The 18,112-nt window shown below is 50.6% G+C and overlaps 6 protein-coding genes across 6 annotated transcripts; 3 read left to right on the forward strand and 3 right to left on the reverse strand.

Moving 5' to 3' along the window:
• Positions 1-196: 196 nt before the first annotated feature.
• On the forward strand, positions 197-3,183 carry BDV27DRAFT_122211 (uncharacterized protein). Its single transcript, XM_032065573.1, has 2 exons — positions 197-1,175; positions 1,248-3,183. Exons 1-2 carry the CDS (start codon positions 356-358, stop codon positions 2,909-2,911), a joined length of 2,484 nt encoding a protein of 827 aa, XP_031931626.1. The 5' UTR covers positions 197-355; the 3' UTR covers positions 2,912-3,183.
• A 145-nt stretch (positions 3,184-3,328) lies between these two features.
• Positions 3,329-5,845, reverse strand: BDV27DRAFT_40163 (amidase family protein). The gene is made up of 2 exons (XM_032076547.1): positions 3,694-5,845; positions 3,329-3,632 (listed from the first exon to the last, which is right to left on the reverse strand). The coding sequence occupies exons 1-2, from the start codon at positions 5,568-5,570 to the stop codon at positions 3,440-3,442; spliced, it is 2,070 nt and encodes a 689-aa protein (XP_031931627.1). The 5' UTR covers positions 5,571-5,845; the 3' UTR covers positions 3,329-3,439.
• Positions 5,846-8,079: 2,234 nt separating this feature from the next.
• BDV27DRAFT_40174 (uncharacterized protein) lies at positions 8,080-9,947 on the forward strand. Its single transcript, XM_032076549.1, has 3 exons — positions 8,080-8,410; positions 8,469-8,925; positions 8,991-9,947. Exons 1-3 carry the CDS (start codon positions 8,197-8,199, stop codon positions 9,382-9,384), a joined length of 1,065 nt encoding a protein of 354 aa, XP_031931628.1. The 5' UTR covers positions 8,080-8,196; the 3' UTR covers positions 9,385-9,947.
• A 961-nt stretch (positions 9,948-10,908) lies between these two features.
• BDV27DRAFT_40168 (sugar phosphate isomerase/epimerase family protein) lies at positions 10,909-12,318 on the reverse strand. Its single transcript, XM_032076548.1, has one exon. It carries the CDS (start codon positions 12,160-12,162, stop codon positions 11,005-11,007), a length of 1,158 nt encoding a protein of 385 aa, XP_031931629.1. The 5' UTR covers positions 12,163-12,318; the 3' UTR covers positions 10,909-11,004.
• Positions 12,319-13,350: 1,032 nt separating this feature from the next.
• On the forward strand, positions 13,351-15,954 carry BDV27DRAFT_167778 (glycosyl hydrolases family 31-domain-containing protein). The gene has a single exon (XM_032074584.1). The coding sequence runs from the start codon at positions 13,564-13,566 to the stop codon at positions 15,799-15,801; it is 2,238 nt and encodes a 745-aa protein (XP_031931630.1). The 5' UTR covers positions 13,351-13,563; the 3' UTR covers positions 15,802-15,954.
• BDV27DRAFT_122217 (uncharacterized protein) lies at positions 15,852-17,557 on the reverse strand. Its single transcript, XM_032065574.1, has 2 exons — positions 17,484-17,557; positions 15,852-17,426 (listed from the first exon to the last, which is right to left on the reverse strand). Exons 1-2 carry the CDS (start codon positions 17,536-17,538, stop codon positions 16,054-16,056), a joined length of 1,428 nt encoding a protein of 475 aa, XP_031931631.1. The 5' UTR covers positions 17,539-17,557; the 3' UTR covers positions 15,852-16,053.
• Between the last annotated feature and the right edge of the window lie 555 nt (positions 17,558-18,112).

Consider the following 18,112-nt stretch of genomic DNA (forward strand, 5'->3'; position numbering starts at 1 on the left):
CTAATCTATTTTTACTGAACGGCCCTCTTGGCAACCAACAGCTGACTGACTCGCCCATGGGGACTATTGGTGGAAATTCTCACGATGTCGGGACCCTAAAACCGTTTGGGCAGAGATCCACACGAGACCCCTTGTCGGTTGACTTGACAGACGACCTGGCCAAAGGATTTGAGGCTGGACCATTTCCTTTCCAAGCTGTGCCACTTCTAACTTGAGAATCGTGGAGATTGCCGCGTTATCCCTGCTCATGAAGTGAATACATATTTGATTAGAGGGGCTGTTTCGCGTGGGTTTCCTCTCGCCCTCGATGAAGGTCTTCATTGACCACCCGTATGCCGATGACTGACTGGGCACCATGCCTCCAGATCAAGAAGAATACCTACTGCCACCATTGTCGAGATTATCATACCCCGAGTCCCACCGGCCACAGAGGTCATGGAGCCCATTCGATCCGGCCCCTCCGACCGACTCCGACCATTCCCACATTCGCTATGAGCGCGCACCCTCCTCGCACCAGGAGCAGGACATAACATCCCACCATGAGGCCTCTCCAACGGTGGGCTTAGGAATCCGAAATGCGAGACGCAGACCAGCGTCCATCCACTTCGTTGAGGACTTGGACGAAGCGCGTCCCCGGGGAGATTCGCGTTCCCCGCACCTATCGGAGCAAGCAACGCCGCGGTCGCACACCTCGAAAACACCCCTTCTGGATAGCGAGGTGCGATGTCCTCATAGAGATACAATTGCTCAGCGATGGTTTCGCTGGGTGCCTATGACAATTATGGTGCTGGCGGTATATGCGACCGTGTGGTCGGGGCTATATTTCTTTGTGGCCTGTCTGAAGCCGCGATATGGAAGCTATATCGGTGTGGACGGCAAGCTCGCGGCCTCGACTGCCAACTTACTCAGTGCACTGTTCGCCAAGACAATTGAATTGGCATACGTTACCGTGTTTGTCGCCTGTCTGGGGCAGTTCCTGAGTCGACGAGCCCTCCAAAAGGACTCTAACGGCATCACCATTTCAGACATGAGCATGCGGACATGGATCATGCAGCCCGGGTCCATGATAGTTCATTGGGAGACGTTGCGCTATTCGGCATTGACCTTTCTCGGTGCGATGACTCTCACGGCGACCATAATCGCCATGCTATATACAACTGCGGCTGAGGCATTGGGTAAGTAAAACAGACTCAGAAGGATTGACGTTGACAATCGTGGCATCTGTGATTCTAACCCCGGTCATTCAGTATCACCCAAATTGCTCGAAGGACCGCATGAAGACCGAACCCTAAGGGCGAATGCTTCCACCGACTTCTTCAACCCAATTTACATGGGGGTGAACTGCGTATCACCGATCCCCTACGAGGCGGACCCCCTGTACCGTGGTACAACATGCCTCCAAATGCAACACGTCGGACAGGCATACCACAACTACGTGGCTTACCTGAATCGCTGGAGCAAGATGGTGACCAACGGCAGACACGCATCGCCTGTGCTAGAAAAGCGACCTCCTCCCTCAGGATCGGTCCACGATAATACAACTGTGACTGGAAGTTGGATCGATCGCAGCAATATGACGGAGTTGTCACTGCACTATAACCGGATGGTCCTGAATGTGACGGCAGCCATGCCTCATGCCGGGGTTCTGGCCGCTGCAAAGGACCCCGTCAATGGAATTAAACAGCCCCAGAATTCATCGGAGGGCCAATTTGACATGATTGCTGCTGCTCCATGTCCTGCAGTGAATGTGCTTTGCGTGGGCATGAACGCCAGTGAGCTGAAACCATTGATATATGACATGTGGCCTGGAAAGAAATTCGATGTGGAGAAATGGGGAGAGCAAGAGAAGGAGCTACCTAGTTGGCCACACTCCTGGCTGAATCGAACTGTCGTGGACGATATTTTTGGATGGGGACCAAAGTATGGATGGCGTCCTCCAATCTTCGGCAGGCTCCCCGCTGAGTATCAGACAATCCTCAACCATTCGGCACCGTTTGGCAACGCGATGTATTTACTGGGAAAGCCTCCAAACGCCACCGGAGTTGACTATGCCCTATGCTCAATGAAGGCGAAAAAGACACCACGTTGCTCGGTGCGATACACTGCATCGGCCAGTGGAGCAAGGTTTAGCACCGATTGTGAAAAGCCAGGTAACCCATGGCAGTTCGATCGGTTCTTCCCAGACGCAGTGGACGGTAACTGGAGCCTGGATTGGAAGAATATCGGGTCGGAATGGGGTAATTCCTTGAGTCTGAATGCTGGCATCAATGACGGCAAGGCCTCAAACGACCGACTACTGATGCAGCTCACCCCGTCCGGCTATTCCCTTGAACCAAGTCTACCATCTTTGGCGGAGGCACTTGCAGTCATGGCAGGCAATACCTTGATTATGGGGACAGAGAACGCAACTTTCCTTCCCGTTTGGAATCACTCTGAAGGTTCCCTTGCCGAACCCGAGACCCAATACTTCAACGCCACCATGAGCGTCGTCGATTACCAATCTAGCGGAACAGAGAAGTGGCAGGGCGCCTTCTTTCCAGTCTTGTTCCTCACCTTTGCTACCAGCGTCCTCTGTCTAGGCTACCTTCTGAGCGAAAAGGGACGGCAGCTTACCGATTTCACAGAGCCGCAAAACCTATTCGCTCTGGCCATTAATAGCCCGGCCACATCGCGATTGGAAGGTGCTTGTGGTGCTGGGCCCCAAGGTCCACATTTCAAGGAGAAATGGTTCGTGGGTATGGAAGAGGACGACGAGCATTATTATATTCGGACCAAGGCAGAGGAAAACACACCGCTGATTTCGACGGCAAAGGTATCGACCGAATCTGAACGCCCAAAGCCAGTAAGTCCAGCTCTAGAGGAGTACAGAAGATTGTCTACAGGGCAAGGATTTGTTGGCAGATGGTATTAAAACAGTTCATGTGTATGATATATGCGGCACTAGTGGGACTTTCTTTTGAAGCGAGCGTTTCCTGATAATATATTGCATATTTAATGTCCATCATGGATATACATCCATATGGCTTAATGCATGGAAAACATATCATAGACTTAATATTAAGTACCGACTGACCTCAACGAGCAATAATATTATTGCCAATCCACAGTTTCCTGAATCTCACATCTTTGCTTCAACTCGCCATAACTACTTGTCTTAACCCTTGAAAGGGTTATGAAGAGAAAATGATATTGCTGGAGCTACTATACATATTGTGAACATGAAATAGCACTATAAATACTATGTTAAGGTTTCTTGAGTGTCTAGGTAATTTTTAGGTCGTCGAATGAGATGGTTCTCTAAGTCAGTCAATATATATCCTGCGTCTTCACGGTCACCTGCAACTATTTTTGTTACAGTCCTGTCTGTATTTGCTCTATAGTACACTAGAAAGAGATACTAAGCTACCAATAGGCATGGATATGGCCAAAAGTCTCTTGACTAAAATGCCTGCTTGCCAGTCTTGACGGTTCGGATGATCCCCGCCTGCGCCAGCTTCTCAACCATGTTGAACAATACAAAGTCGCATCCCCGCCGCACGATCATGTTGAGGCTCACGGGGAACTGTTCAGTCACATTCGACACCGGCGAATGGTAGGGTACTTGGCCCAAGGGAATGGTGAAGTCGGCACAGCTGTAGCAAAACATTAGCTCATATTTCAACTTCGCAATACTAGCGCATCAACCAGACTCACCCAAAAATAGGACATATCATGGAGCAGGATATCGCAGCACCGTCTGGCATCCTTCCCAGAAACGTAGCATTCGGTCCCTGGTTAAGGGCTTTCTCCCGGAAGCTGGGTAGCCCACCAGTGCCAATGTCACATATCAATAATGACTCCGAGCAGGATTGTGGGGTCTCGGACAGAACATGCTTTTCGAACCAGTCGACACCCTTCCTTTTATCCCGTAAGGCCTGGTCGTATGCTGTTTGGTTGATGACGCTGGCGTTGAATTGTGACCACTCCTTGCGCCAAAGCGGATCTACTAGAGGGAAGCGTCCTTCGTAAAGGCGCGCCCATTCTGTCATGAGAGGTTCGGCAACAGCGACATGCGATGACCAATAGGTTAAGGTAGCTGTTGCCATTAGCAGACGGTCCAAGCTGTCCTTCTTGTCCGAAAGGATAGGTGCATTGATGAGCGTGGCGCTAAGGTTCGTGTGCGTGATAGTCATGTTGAGTTCCTTTGCTATGCTCGAGAGAACAGCTTCAACGATCTCCTGAGCAGCGGGATTAAGAAGAGGGAATTGCTCATCCGGGTACAGTATCTGGGTTGGGAAGGCCGTCGTGTCCTGCACCGACAGTGGAGATAGTCCAGTAATCGATTCTGGCTGGTGAAGCTCTGGAGTATACCATGCCTTAGCAAACTTGGCCCATTCAGCTGGATTCCGCCCGAGCACACCAGCTGTGTCCTCTGCCCAGTTCTGCGCAAGCATGCCCTCCAGCGTTATCATTCCCTGACTTGGTCGGTTTCCGAAGGTTCCCGTAAGAGCTGCTGGGCGACGCATTGAAACGCCGGTGTCACTTCCAATCGCTACATCCAGCCAGCCGTACGCCGCAATCGAGCAGGCTCCACCGGACGTTGATGCTGCGCAAGTCAAGTATCCATCACCCCTCGGATTAAAAGGAGCTTGCCCATCGGTCCAATCCCAAGGATTCGCACCGGACGCAAACTGGGCCAGCTTTTGCTTCCCCACAAGAACCGCGCCCAGATCCACCAGCCGCTGAATCGCGGGCGCGGTGCTGTTGGCAATAGGTGTGATCTGAATCCAGGCCTGACTTCCCGCTGATGTCTGCAGTCCTTTGACGTCGAATATATCTTTGATTGCTACCCGTTTGCCAGCTAATGGCCGCGGGTCTTCCCACGAATGGATGCGGCTTGGCACCGGGACCAACGGCGCCCAGAGTCTTGAAGACATCGATTGCAGTGGCATAAAAGAGCCGCTGCCATCATTCAATGGATACATACCAGTGACGAAATCGCGGTACGTGTCTGGGTATAGGCGGTACGTGTCTAGAAGACTAACCTTGCCTTTCGACATCACGGCTGTATATGGACCAGGCGCCAGAATCTTAGCGGAGTTGTGGTGTACCGGTATTGCTCGTCCGCTCTGGCTCTCGAAGACGCTGGAATCAATATAGATGGTCTCAGAACCGGCACTCGAAAGATATTCCAAAGCATCGGCATGTATCCTGGCATTGGCGGCTGATGAGGTGATATAGACGGAACCGAGAAACTCTGTCGAGAAAACATCGTCATTGCCCAGATAGCTCGAGATTATGGCGTTGAGGTAGTGAGCAGTCACGATTGTCTCGTTCGCAATGATGACTGTCAATGTTTTGATTATGCCAGCAGCGTGGTGATTGTTATCTTTAGGGCTGGTGATTGTCAATGTATGCCGGGGACTTTTTGCATTGGCAAGATATGTAGTGTTACCCAGTTGGTAGGTGACAGCTTCAGCCCCTTCGTGTATGTTTGCTAGAGAAACAGGGCCTGCTCTTCCACCTTCGAAGGCCGAGCTCAAGGCAAGGACTTCAATGAGGATTTTCTTGCACGAAATCATTTTGGTCATGACTTGTTGTCCACCAAATGCAATGTTACCATTTCTGATTATGGTAAGGAGGCCCTATTATAGCATGGGTGAAGGGTGGTGGCCCAGTTGAAGCAAGGGCCTCAGCCACGACATGCACGTTTCCTGGGATGTCTTGAATTGCGACTTCTGATTGCAGTAATCAGGGTTCGTACCGTAAAGCCAAGGGCCATGGGGACCATTTCTTACGTGACTCACCATTCTCACTGCTGGTTCACTGAGCCAGGAGAAAGTGAAAGCAATCATCAAAGGTAATGAAAGATAGGACGGTTGTTGGTGCTACTGCACTCGCTCATTAGAGGAACTGAATCATGCAGCACAGACATTGGGTTGAATCTAGTCCAGATGGCCGCACGACTGGAAGAACTCTTAAAGTCTCTTCCTGTACAGTAATTAATGAATATTTTTTTTTTTTTCTGGTAACACCAACGATCACTTAATTGGACTCAATCCACTGGACCTGACATGATGGCGTTTCTTCCCTGGTGTCGTATTGGTGAAGAGGAAGTTGTACGATCGACCATTAATTTCCTCATGGCTTGGAAGTACCAGAGAGTGAGCTGCATGGATCCTTGGGGTGGCTCAGACTGGTAGTATTGTTGCACAAGAACGATACGCAAGTTGGAGCTGAAGCTCTCAGGAGAGAAAGAGTATCATTCCCCGAAGCAAGCTTCTGCATAGCACCGAACCCGAAACCCATTTTCTCTTCTCATTCAATTTTGTTCTGTTCTCCGCTTTTCGACTGAGTCAGATAATTCCATTCCGGGTGCGTGAGACAAAATTTCAAGGTCAAGGCAATTCCGCGTCTTTGTTCATGGTCTGGCAGACATGTAGATCCTTAGGACAAGTCGAACCCAACCCGGTCCGTCAAGGTCTTCTTTGGCTTGAAACAGTCCGTCCTTGTATGACTCGTTCCTGGCAAAGAGAGTTCCTTTTCCTAAAAAGCATTTGAATGTTTTCCCTCTCCTTGCTGCACGTGGCTACTAGGTCACGTTACCCCATATCATGTGCTGTCACATGTGTTTGGCTTTCCGTTTTTGTCCATCCAATTGACCCTTCGAATATCAGACACTAACTAGTATGGAATTGTTCCCTGGCTTTGAACGGTATTTTCACATCTCCGGTAAATTCACTTTTTAATTTTCGAAGACTGCAGGACATACTTCTTCCCGACGTGCAGCTGCAACACCAGATGGTCGGTTATTCCCCGAATTATGCTCGCCAATCACGTATGCTACACTGCAATGGTGAACTTTATGGATACCCATCGTCATAGATCCGAAGTCAGTTTTCACGCGTGTCTTGTAGGCGAAGTCACATTGACTTGCTAGATTCAGTAGCCGAGCCCCGTACGTGCAGCGCCAATGCGCGCGATATACGCAACGGCGCGGCTTAAATGGCTTAGGGTCTCTGCACGTTCAGGCATTGGACATTTCTGTTGTGCTTCATATCAGGAACGAAGTCTTTTATGGCATAAATGATCAGCGCCGTTGGGTCACGGTACTTGCGCACGGTCGCGATCAACGTCCTCACTAAGCTCAACCCCTCTCATGACTTGAATTCCGTGGTGTCGCTCGTCGAAAACAGGAGTTGTTCCTGAGAGCCCAGGTACTATGATAGAAGGGAGTGCACGGTGATTAGTTTGGTATGAGCTGAGAGAGATCGTTTGTCTTGTCGCGTCAGATTCTACTTATCCCACTAAAAGTTCGAAAAGTGTCTGAAAGTGGGTCTTTTTGTTGCTGTGCAATACACTATATATTGATGTCTCAGGAAGAAGCGACAGGTTCCGACTAACAGAGCCCTACATATCCGACAGGGGACAAGTACAAAAGCCACCTATTTTACGCCTGTTCCTGGTTCTTATTCTAGGTTTCTGATGTTATCGTGGATTGAGTTCAAGACTTGAAACAAATGAAAACTTTATGCGTTTAACGACACTGACACGGCTCTTGTCCACATGGAGTTTTCCGTGCCCCAGTCGTTCGAATCATTGGCTTAAGCACTGAGCTATCTATACATGAAACCGACTTGCTTAATCCATCCAAGCGCAGGAATCGCGCGGGGTACCGGCCTCTAGCCATGGATACTGTTTGCTTGTTGCTTGCAGATCTCCGGCTCGGACTCCGCTTATCATCGTGTTGCTTGCATGGCAAGTAGGGATCAAGGACACTAATCAACAAACTAAGGAACACCGCTTCTGCATTGAACGTCTTGAATAGGGCAATGGGCCCGCCAGGGGCACGCCCGACTCTTAGCGCATGTACTAACACAGACTCTAATGCGGGATCCGTGCCCGATGTCACATCGTGCCCTGTTCCTCGGCACGGCGGGCAGCAGTCTTGTGCTATTGCTTATGCTTCGCAATCTGGACATTATAGTCCCTATCAACTATATGGATTCGGTGGGGATTCAGCATCTAATGGTGTCGGTCCTGTCTCGTATCCGGCGCCTTTATCCACCATGCGCCCGGAGTTGCTTCCCAATACATAACCCGGGCATGTGTGAGGTTCCACCATACTGGCCATGGAGCAGGCCTCTCTATGTTTCAACTCACCTCAATCCGTGTTTTGTATTGTCTTCATCGCACCACTGATTGCGGTGTGTGGCCATGATGGGATCCTTGAATATCCCTCCTGAAGAAGTCTCCGTTTATATCGGGGACCGGCTATTGATATTCACGGCTCTCTTCGTTCCTCTTCAAATCTTCTGCGTTGCTCTACGTTTCATTTCTAGACACAAAGTTCACACACCATGGGGCTTGGATGATGCCGTGATCTTGTTTGCGCTCGCTGAGCAGATGGGTATGGCAGGCATCAGTATCGGTTAGTGGATAGGGAATCCAAAGCTGGTTTGCAGCAGAGGTGCTGATTCTTGCTCTAGGTGCTGTGAAGTTCGCTGGCGTGGGACACCATATCCCATGGTTAATGGTGAAAGACCCAGCCAGTCTGAGAATTTGGGCGAAATATCTCCTCGCTTTGTCATTTCTCTATTTAGGAAGTGTTAACCTTCCCAAGTTCTCCATCCTATTACTGTACAATAGGCTGTTCCCAACCAAGAAAATGGGCGCGATCATCAAATTCATGATGGTGGTCCTGGGTGTCATCACGATAGGTACGATCGTTGGCGCGAGTCTCGTCTGCCGACCCTTCTCCGCTAACTGGGATGGTCCTATCCCTGGCAACTGTGGAAACAAGAAGGTTCTCTACATCTGGGCCAGTTTCCCTAACATTGTGACCGATATAATTCTACTGCTTCTTCCAATGCCAGTATTGTGGTCGCTTAACGTCAGTCCACGCCTGAAAGCGGGGCTGACCGTCACATTCGCAGTTGGCAGCATGTGAGATAAATAACCTTAACCTCTACAGTCTCACTGATACTGACCTGGCATCGCTTGTCCCTCAGAGGACTAGTCACGTCCATTATGCGCTTCCAGATCTTTTTCCGAAACAACGCCTTTTCCGATGGGACCTGGGTAGCTGTTGAGTTGATTATTTGGACCCAGGTCGAGACTGGGGTTTACCTGATATCGGCCTGCTTGCCCACATATAGACCACTTCTTGAGCAGGTCGGATCCAGTCGGATAGTTTCCAGACTGAGTCGCTCAAGATCACGACGAGGGACTGGGACCAGCGAGGCACGGGACACCTTGCCACTGCACGCAGTGACTGCTGTGGGCCAGCCCTACTATCGCAACGACGAAATATATGTTGGCAATCCACGTCATAAGTTTGAAGTCACCATTAGCCACGAGATCGTTCAACATACTGAGCCTCAAAAGCTGTACAGTCGCCTATGAGAATCTCCTTGGCCGAAACATGTGTGTATATCGTTTATTGAATGGTACTCCTGGTCATTTCCAAACTCATTCGGCTTCTGGTAGCATTATATAATATTCCAATAGCGGCTCCTCTACTCTCATCTTAACAGTGAAGGATTAGCGACCGGTTGCTGGCTTCACGAGTCGAAACGCCGGAGGCTTCAAATATGACATCAACAATACCATCTCGCTAATTACTGTTCGCCGTGATCAAATATATAACTTGTCACAATGCTCAAGCAGCAGAGTGATTCCCAATTCCTGAACTTGCCGTTGCCCTACCATCAAGACTCAACCTAGTAAGGTATACATCGTCTATACAGCCTTTGTCCTTCATGACCCAACCTTTGTCGATACTACTGCTCCGCCGACCGTCGTTGGACCACCAGGTGGCGAGATAGCCGGTGCCTTTGCCCGTCGAAGGTTTCTTTTAGCACCATGATCGCCGATGTTTGACCAACCGGATAGTATTACCAATGACAACTAAAATGCCGACTCACAAGCGGGGGGTGGAAAGCCGGTCCCGAAATGGTAGCGGTTGGGGGAAAGGGTCCTCTGTCGAATGATATGAGTTATTTACCCAAACATGATACTATTGTCACCGTCGAAACGAGGTCTCCATGACGGCATCGTGTGGCCGATGCGGCAGGCAACTTGTTTCGAATTGATCAACCGCAGCATCTTTACATGGTCTGGGCTTGCTGTTCCAACCCATTTCTGAAAACCTATCTTGCCCTCGAGCTCTTCTTCACACCTACTCTGCCATAGACCAACCCGAAAGCAAGGTGCGATATCGGACCCTGCGACCAGTTGACCGTGAGTCTGGCGTCTAATTAGGGATTCAAGTTCTGGGGCAATGAATGCGAACTCAAGTCGAATGCTCTAGACCAGTACTGGGACGTTGAATACAAGCGACGACCTGTCTGTTGGTTGGACCCCTTCTTCAAGCCTTGTGGGACCAAATCTTATAAATAGACCTGATATGGCGATATATATTTGCCCCCGCCGATAGTGTCCATAGTGCCTACGGTGCCTCGGATTCGGACCAGGAAATGTTTCGTATTAATTCCTCTTGTGTCACCCTTTTGCCCGAAGCCGGGCCAGGATGCTTGTACAGTTCAGCCGCTGTGTTGGACAAATCCACGGTACCAGGAGGTACATCCATTGTCTTAGACTCAGTCGCCCGACGGCTATTTTTGACAACAGAATTCTCCCCTTTAGCTCGTCATCAGAAATGTTATGCGCGGTTACACGAGGCATCCTGCCTTTTCTTTGTTTGACGTTCACGCTCCGACCGATGGAAGGTGAACACGAATCGTCGGGCTATCCAGAATTTTCTTGTGCTGGGCAATGTCTAACCCTGCCCCTTTGTTCTTTGAAACCCTTCCAGTTGCGTGATTTAGGCTAAATATGCCTTGAAGAATGGATCACATTCGGGTGGATATATATTATCATCGCTATTGATCATAAAACGCTATTGGTAGCTCATGTCCGGCCACTAAATGTAGTTAAACAAACTTATGCTTCTTCAGTAGCGACCGGGTTGAACTAGTAGATATATCGCACCTACACTATAGACAAATGTCAACCCGAAGAAACTCACAGACGCTGTACCCGCGGAGAAATAACCGAACCACCAAATTTGTGTCTGCCATGCTGCCACATTTCCTCCCAAAATGCCGGCACCTGGGGAATAGCATCGGCCAATTTCCGAAGGCCAGTAAATCCCCGACGAGCATGGGCCGATGGAACTCCGGCACCCGGTTGATTCAACGAATTATTAAACACTTCCAGCGACATGGGACCCTTATACCCTGTCGCAACCACAGCAGCAGCGACCACATCAACCGGCATATAACCCCCTCGCTGCCATTCATACGGAAACAGCCGGTGACCCCTTGACCAGGGCAGCAAAGCCGGCACGTCCGGATCGGTAGGTGGTCGGAATATCTTCGGGTCCATACGCTCGGCATCACCGACCTGGAAGAAAAAGATACGGTCTCCCGGAACAGACGCCACCAGCCCGGCCATCGATGCACAAAGTACATCGACCGATTCCTCGGGCGACGAATACAACCGTCCATGACCGGCTGGGTTATACGGATCGGCGTACTCCACCGCCAGCACATTAAAAGCGTCGATGATAAGTCCGACATTCTTGCGGTTCGCCATCCGGACTACCTCCCACGTAGACGCCCATGTATTTCGCGTCGCCCATGAGAGCCCCTCATATCCAATCCGCAGCATCGGTCCCCCGTCTGCCTCGGCGAAAGCACGGGCCATGTCACCCAACTCTGCCAAGTCTCGGGCCACCGTCTTCAAATCGGAGGTCACGCCATTGTCCGTCCGGATATTGGAACACATAAATACCAGATCGGTATCGAATGCGCGCATGAATGGGAACCGTTTCGCCACTAAGTCCAGCGATGCCCGTCGCTCAACTGGATCCTTGATTCCCTCGATCTTTCGAAGTGGCTGTGTGCACGCGATCCGCATTCCGAGGGATTTTACCAGATGACCTAGCTTCCGCGCAATGCGTAGGTTATCTTGCGTTGGTTCCCATAATCGATCCCCCGGTAAGCCATGTTCTTCAAGGTAGGCCGCCCAGCATTCATCGAATAGATCAATCCATTTGTATCCCGCCTTAGCCGCTGCTTCTAGTCGGGGCTGCAGTTTATGGTGTCTCCAGTTACCGAGGGAGAGGGTGGCAATGCCGAATTCATTGGGAATGGATAGGGGTGGCCAGGGGATTGGCATGATGACTTTACTTTGTTTTGATACAGTGTAAAGAGTACTTTTATCGGTATTTGTCCTTCATCAGATAGATGGATAGATAGGATGGTGGAGTGAGTCAGGGGTTGTCCCAGGATGGGGTGACAGGGAAGGCGAAATTCTCCCCACGGGGGGTTGTGCGGCTAAGCGTTGCGGGGATGAACACTTTTCCCCGGGCTAAATCTTTCAACTTTAAAACTCTTATAATATCGCTATTGGTTGGTATGAGGTCTTGTTCATACAGTATACGGATATCTGTTTGTTTTCTGATCTCCGGAGCATAAAATAAGTCGCCGGATGAGTGGGGCTCCAAGCGGTGAGACCGGGCGGTCAACAACCATGGATTTGATATATCAAGACATCAACTTATGGTGCCAGAGAATATGGTGATGACCACTGCACGACCGGTAACTGCCTATAAATAGATCGTCTGTTCTATCGATAGGGAAACATATGGCACGGCATGAGAGACTTGAGGGATCAGGGAAAAGCAAAAAAATAAAATAAAAATAAAAATGAAATAAAAAAAAAAATAAAGCAAACGAAAAGTCAACGAAAGCAGAGGCTAAAGAGGAAGGAAAGCCGAAGGTGGAAAACAAGAAGGATTCAAGGTAACAATGAGGAATCGTAGAATGATGCATAATTCAGTCAATTAAGACGGAAAGAGGAATCACGCCCATCGAGTGCATTGACTAACAACACCGTCGCATCCCATTATACAATGGACAACACACCGTCTTGGCTGAACAACAACGAGAAGCTAAGGACAAAAGAAGACATTGGTCATTCATATTGCCTAAATGGCTAAATGATAAAGCTTTTCTAGTGAATGGCTCGGCGGAGATCAGGTGGAAACAGCCAAGCCTCTCGCTCAACAATATCACAGAAATCGACCAATCTGATGCCGAAGGAGTGATGGATGAGACCATTTCTTGCGGTCGTTCCGGTCGTTCCAAAAAACAAGCAAGCGTCTGTGCTCGCCAGCAAAACAGACGCATCGTTACAGGGTCCTGGCCGAACTAAATCACAGCCGACAGGACGCCATGTGGATCTGATCGACCAGCAAGGCAATGGGAATGAATATCTCCAAAGAACAGACGCCGAAATCCCCTCAGTCTCCTCATGTACTCCACATTCGGTCTCCGGTGGGGGGTTGTGATGGTCTCCTATGAGCCGCTTCACGGCCAAATTTGCCAATCATCATATCCTCCAATTCTCTCGATCCGACCGATGCATAAAGTGGCCGGGCCTTCACTGAGAGACATGATGTCACGAGTATTTGGGCTATGTTATTCAGCCTATTTGAATGGATAAAATGCATATCAAGATAATTTAAGGCCGACGAAAATCCCAGCTAAGGCTTCAATCCCAAGGCTGTTGAGCAATATGTATCGCTGGCTGGTGGCCCTAACAGTCTGCGCCGCACAGCTGGTGCTGGCGACCCCAATCCAGACACGGGAATCGGACTACTTTCTGCCCAACTCTACTGGATTTCGCATGCAGCATGGCTTCGAGACTATTCTGGTGCAACCCTTTGGTTATGATGGGTTCCGGGTGCGCGCCTGGCCCTTCCGGCCTCCTACGGGCCATGAAATCAGCTTCGTCTACGATCCACCACTGGAAGGCTTCGAGGATGGACAAGCGCATGGCTTGAACTTTGACACAGCGTTCAACGGCAATCATACTGTTGCTATCCGCAATGGAAACACCATCGTGCGGACCTCCGGTTGGGGTGGAAACCCCGGAGGATATCGCCTGGCATTCTACCGCGTCGAGCAAGATGGATCTGAGACCCTGTTGACGAACGAATATGCGCCACTCAAGTCGGTCAATCCCCGTTACTACTCATGGAACGGCCCAGGAAGTGAATTCTCTGCCGAGTTCTCGTTTAGTACAACACCCGACGAGCAGTTCTATGGCACGGGCACGCAACAGGACCACCTTGTCAACAAAAAAGGAACGGTCATTGACTTGATCAATTTCAATACCCACATCCCCACACCCGTGTTCATGAGCAACAAGGGCTATGCATTTATTTGGAATATGCCAGCGGAAGGTCGCATGGAATTCGGACAACTACGTACGAGGCTCACCGCAGCCTCCACTACAGTCGTCGACTATGTCATCGTGGCCACGACGCCAGGTGACTATGACACACTGCAGACACGTCTATCCGCGCTGACGGGTAGAGCACCTACTCCCCCTGACTTCTCGCTCGGCTACATCCAGTCTAAGCTCCGCTATGAGAACCAGACTGAGTTGGAGCTTCTAGCGCAGAAGTTCAAGGATAACAACGTTCCCGTCGGAATGTTCGTCATCGACTACCAATCCTGGCGGAATCAGGGCGACTGGGGTCTCGACCCAGCGCTGTGGCCGGACGTAGCAGCAATGGCGAAGAAGGTAAAGGATCTCACGGGAGCAGAGATCATGGCATCTCTCTGGCCCAGTGTATCCGACGCGAGCGACAATTATTTGGAGTTGCAGGCCAACGGATACTTATCTGCGACTCGCGACGGGCCCGGAACCACCGATTCGTGGAACGGCTCGTACATCCGCAACGTTGACTCTACGAACCCAGGTGCGCGAAAGTTCATCTGGTCAACCTTGAAGCGCAACTACTATGACAAAGGCATCAAGAACTTCTGGATCGACCAAGCGGACGGTGGTGCCTTGGGCGAAGCTTACGAAAACAACGGCCAAAGCACCTACATCCAGTCTGTCCCCTTTGCCTTGCCCAATGTCCTCTACGCAGTTGGTACCCAGCTGAGCGCTGGAAAATATTATCCCTGGGCCCACCAGCAGGCAATCGAAGAGGGTTTCCGCAACGTTACCGACAGCAAGGAAGGCGAAGCTTGCGAGCACATCTCACTCAGTCGGTCTGGCTATATTGGATCTCAACGATTCTGCAGCATGATCTGGTCGGGAGACATCACCTCCGTCTGGGAAACACTGGGCCTCCAAATTGCCAGTGGACTATCCGCTGCCGCGACAGGATGGGGCTGGTGGACTATGGACGCCGGCGGCTTCCAGCCCGATCCGACAGTATCATGGAGCGCTAACATCGACACACCAGAGTATCGCGAGCTGTACGTGCGTTGGCTACAGTGGGCTACATTCGTCCCCTTCATGCGCACGCACGGCCAGCGAGTCTGCGACACCCAGGATGCATACACATGTAACAACGAGCCGTGGTCGTACGGAGAGAAGAACACCCCCATTATCCTCTCGTACATTCATCTCCGGTACCAGCTGGGGTCATACCTACGTGCTCTTTTCGATCAGTTCCACAAGACCGGTCGCATGATCATGCGTCCCTTGTACATGGATTTCGAGAAGACCGATCCGAAAGTCTCACAGTGGATGCAGGCCAACAACAATGTGACAACGCAGCAGTATATGTTCGGTCCGAGATTGCTTGTGTCACCTATTACCACGCCGAACGTCACTGAATGGCCGGTATATCTGCCGCAGACGGGCCAGAATGGTACCAAGCCATGGACGTACTGGTGGACTAATCAGACCTATGCTGGTGGTCAGACGGTTACTGTGCCCGCGCCTGTGGAGCATATTCCTGTGTTCCATCTTGGGAAGAGGGAGGATATTCTCAGTGGTGATGTCTTCTAGGGGTGGTATGTCTGTACGACTGGAAGAGGTGTCAAAAATATCATAGTACTGCATGTCCTAAACAAATTATGAATCTCCCAATCTTCGCTAGACTGACACCCTTGAGCTAATCTCAATTACAAGACTTTGAACCCAATCCAAAACAAAGGTCAATCGTACTAACTACTCGTCTCCACTCAAAACATAACAGATAGTCATCAGCTCCTCCAATCTCCCCGGTCTCTATACTAAAAACTCATATTATCTACATTTTTACCACCCTAGATCAGTAGTCGGCGTCGGTGTCGGCGCCTCGACCATGCCTTCTGGCATAGCATCTGCCTCGATGGACATGACCTCCGGCTCACCCGTAGGAGTAGGAGCGACAGCAGTGCCATCAATAATCGGCACCATCGTAACCATGGGGACAAGCCATCTCCGATCACACCTCTCCCAATGCGGATCAATCTCAGCCGCCTCGTTCGGCACCTCAATATACGGCAGATAATCATCCCGAACCATAGTACAAGAGGGATCATAAAGGCGACACTGCGAGCCACCGCGATACTGAGGCCAGGGGATCAGGGACTGGGTATAATTACCAATAGTCTGGGGGAGGAACTCGGCAAAGTTAAACGGATACGGGGTGCCCTCACTGGGGTAGCGGGCGTTGCGGTGTTCACGGAGCGACGTGACAGCAGTCGGATGGACAGAGATCAGCTGATTGAGATGGCGCTCACCACATTGATGACCGTGGCGACGGTTACTCCAGGCATTAATAGAGGTGAAGGAGATATATACGCTGGGTGAAACGAGGGTATAATCATCCAGGATGGCAGTGTTGGGGCCATCGCCCGTCGGCGTAGCGGGAATAGTTGTCCCGTTTTGAGTGCACAGGTCTCCGTTGGCAGTTGTTACGGGCCAGTAGAACATCGTCGCTGTACCCGGAATGAAATGGCATTCGGAACAAGGATTTTCTTCTGGGTATTCACGTGCCGTATTGGGACAGTGAATTGGTCGTAATGGACTCCTTGTATCGCCTGGAATCGGGGATGTAACTGATGCGGCATATTTGCTGGAAAGACTACTGTATGTTTGCCAAACCCCGATGCATCCTTCTAGCTCCCCTCGACATGTCGGGGATGCCGAGGGCTCTCGGTTGACTGTGGTTGTTTTGATCTCTGACTCGCTGAATGAGCTGCATGGTCCTGTCCCCGGGAAGTATTCTGTTGCGGTTTCGCGTGGTCCGAGAGCCCGGGCAACCCCATCGCATAGGGTGGTCACTGGGCCAGTGTGAACATCCGAGTATAGTTCGGGGCGGATGCTCGTTCTGCAGGCTCCCGTACTCGTGGGAGTGTACAATGTCACGGTCGTGGTCTTGGTCGGGCCAAGGCGTGAGAGTCCCCTTGACCGCTCATCGTATTGCATCCATTGCGCTGCGCAGAGTACGTCGGATGCACTGGGTCCGGTGGTCGGACCGTAAAGGTAGTCCGTGGATGTGGGCCAGAAGACGCTGGTGTTGGAGATCACAAGCCACTGGCTACTGGTGTAGCAGGTCGGTTCAGACGAGGGAGCCGATAGAGTGATCGGCCCAGACGAGTGTGCTGAGGAGCTGATTGAGCCAGATGGAGTATCGCGGGGAATTACTGTGCTTTTGCATTAGTCGCGTCATTGAGGGGCCATTAAAAGAGTATATGCCATACCAGCATTACCAGACGCTGCTCCCAGAAGAAACAGGACAAATATCACTGGGATCATTTTGACTTTACAGTTAAGGAAATCGTTGACAAGATCACATCCGCGCTCAACTCCAGATTTGGGTAAATGCGGTTTATATCCATCAAGTCAAAAGTGCGCCTCGAATCCTTCCCCGCGACGCCCAGAACTACCTAAAATCTGACTTCAGGAACACAGCGAATCCCCTCAAAAGTCGTGGACCTAAGCTCTTGCAGTTTGCTGTAGCTATCATCCCCATTGGCCCGGATTCAGCTGCAAGTTCGGAGCATGCGGTGTGATCCGAACGTTGACATCTGGTAGGCTGGAATGGCTCGTCCCGACGCATGAAATCCTAGGGTGGAGAAGTCCCAAGATACATACCCCTGGTCACTCGTATTCCATAGGGTCCTATTTGCTGTCATGCAGGGAGGATCGAAATGTGGAGAAATGCCTTTGTCCATTTCGTATGGAGTCTTGCTTGGATTGCTGAGGACAGAGTAGAGGTGCATTCTTGATGGCATGATTATACTAGCGTAATCTAGAAGCATATATCGGGCAACGGCCCAGACACCAAAATAATAAAATTCAGTCGCTGTGGAAGTCCATTGGGAAGCTC

This window comes from Aspergillus caelatus, assembly GCF_009193585.1.
Source record: "Aspergillus caelatus strain CBS 763.97 unplaced genomic scaffold BDV27scaffold_21, whole genome shotgun sequence".
Classification (NCBI taxonomy): domain Eukaryota; kingdom Fungi; phylum Ascomycota; class Eurotiomycetes; order Eurotiales; family Aspergillaceae; genus Aspergillus; species Aspergillus caelatus.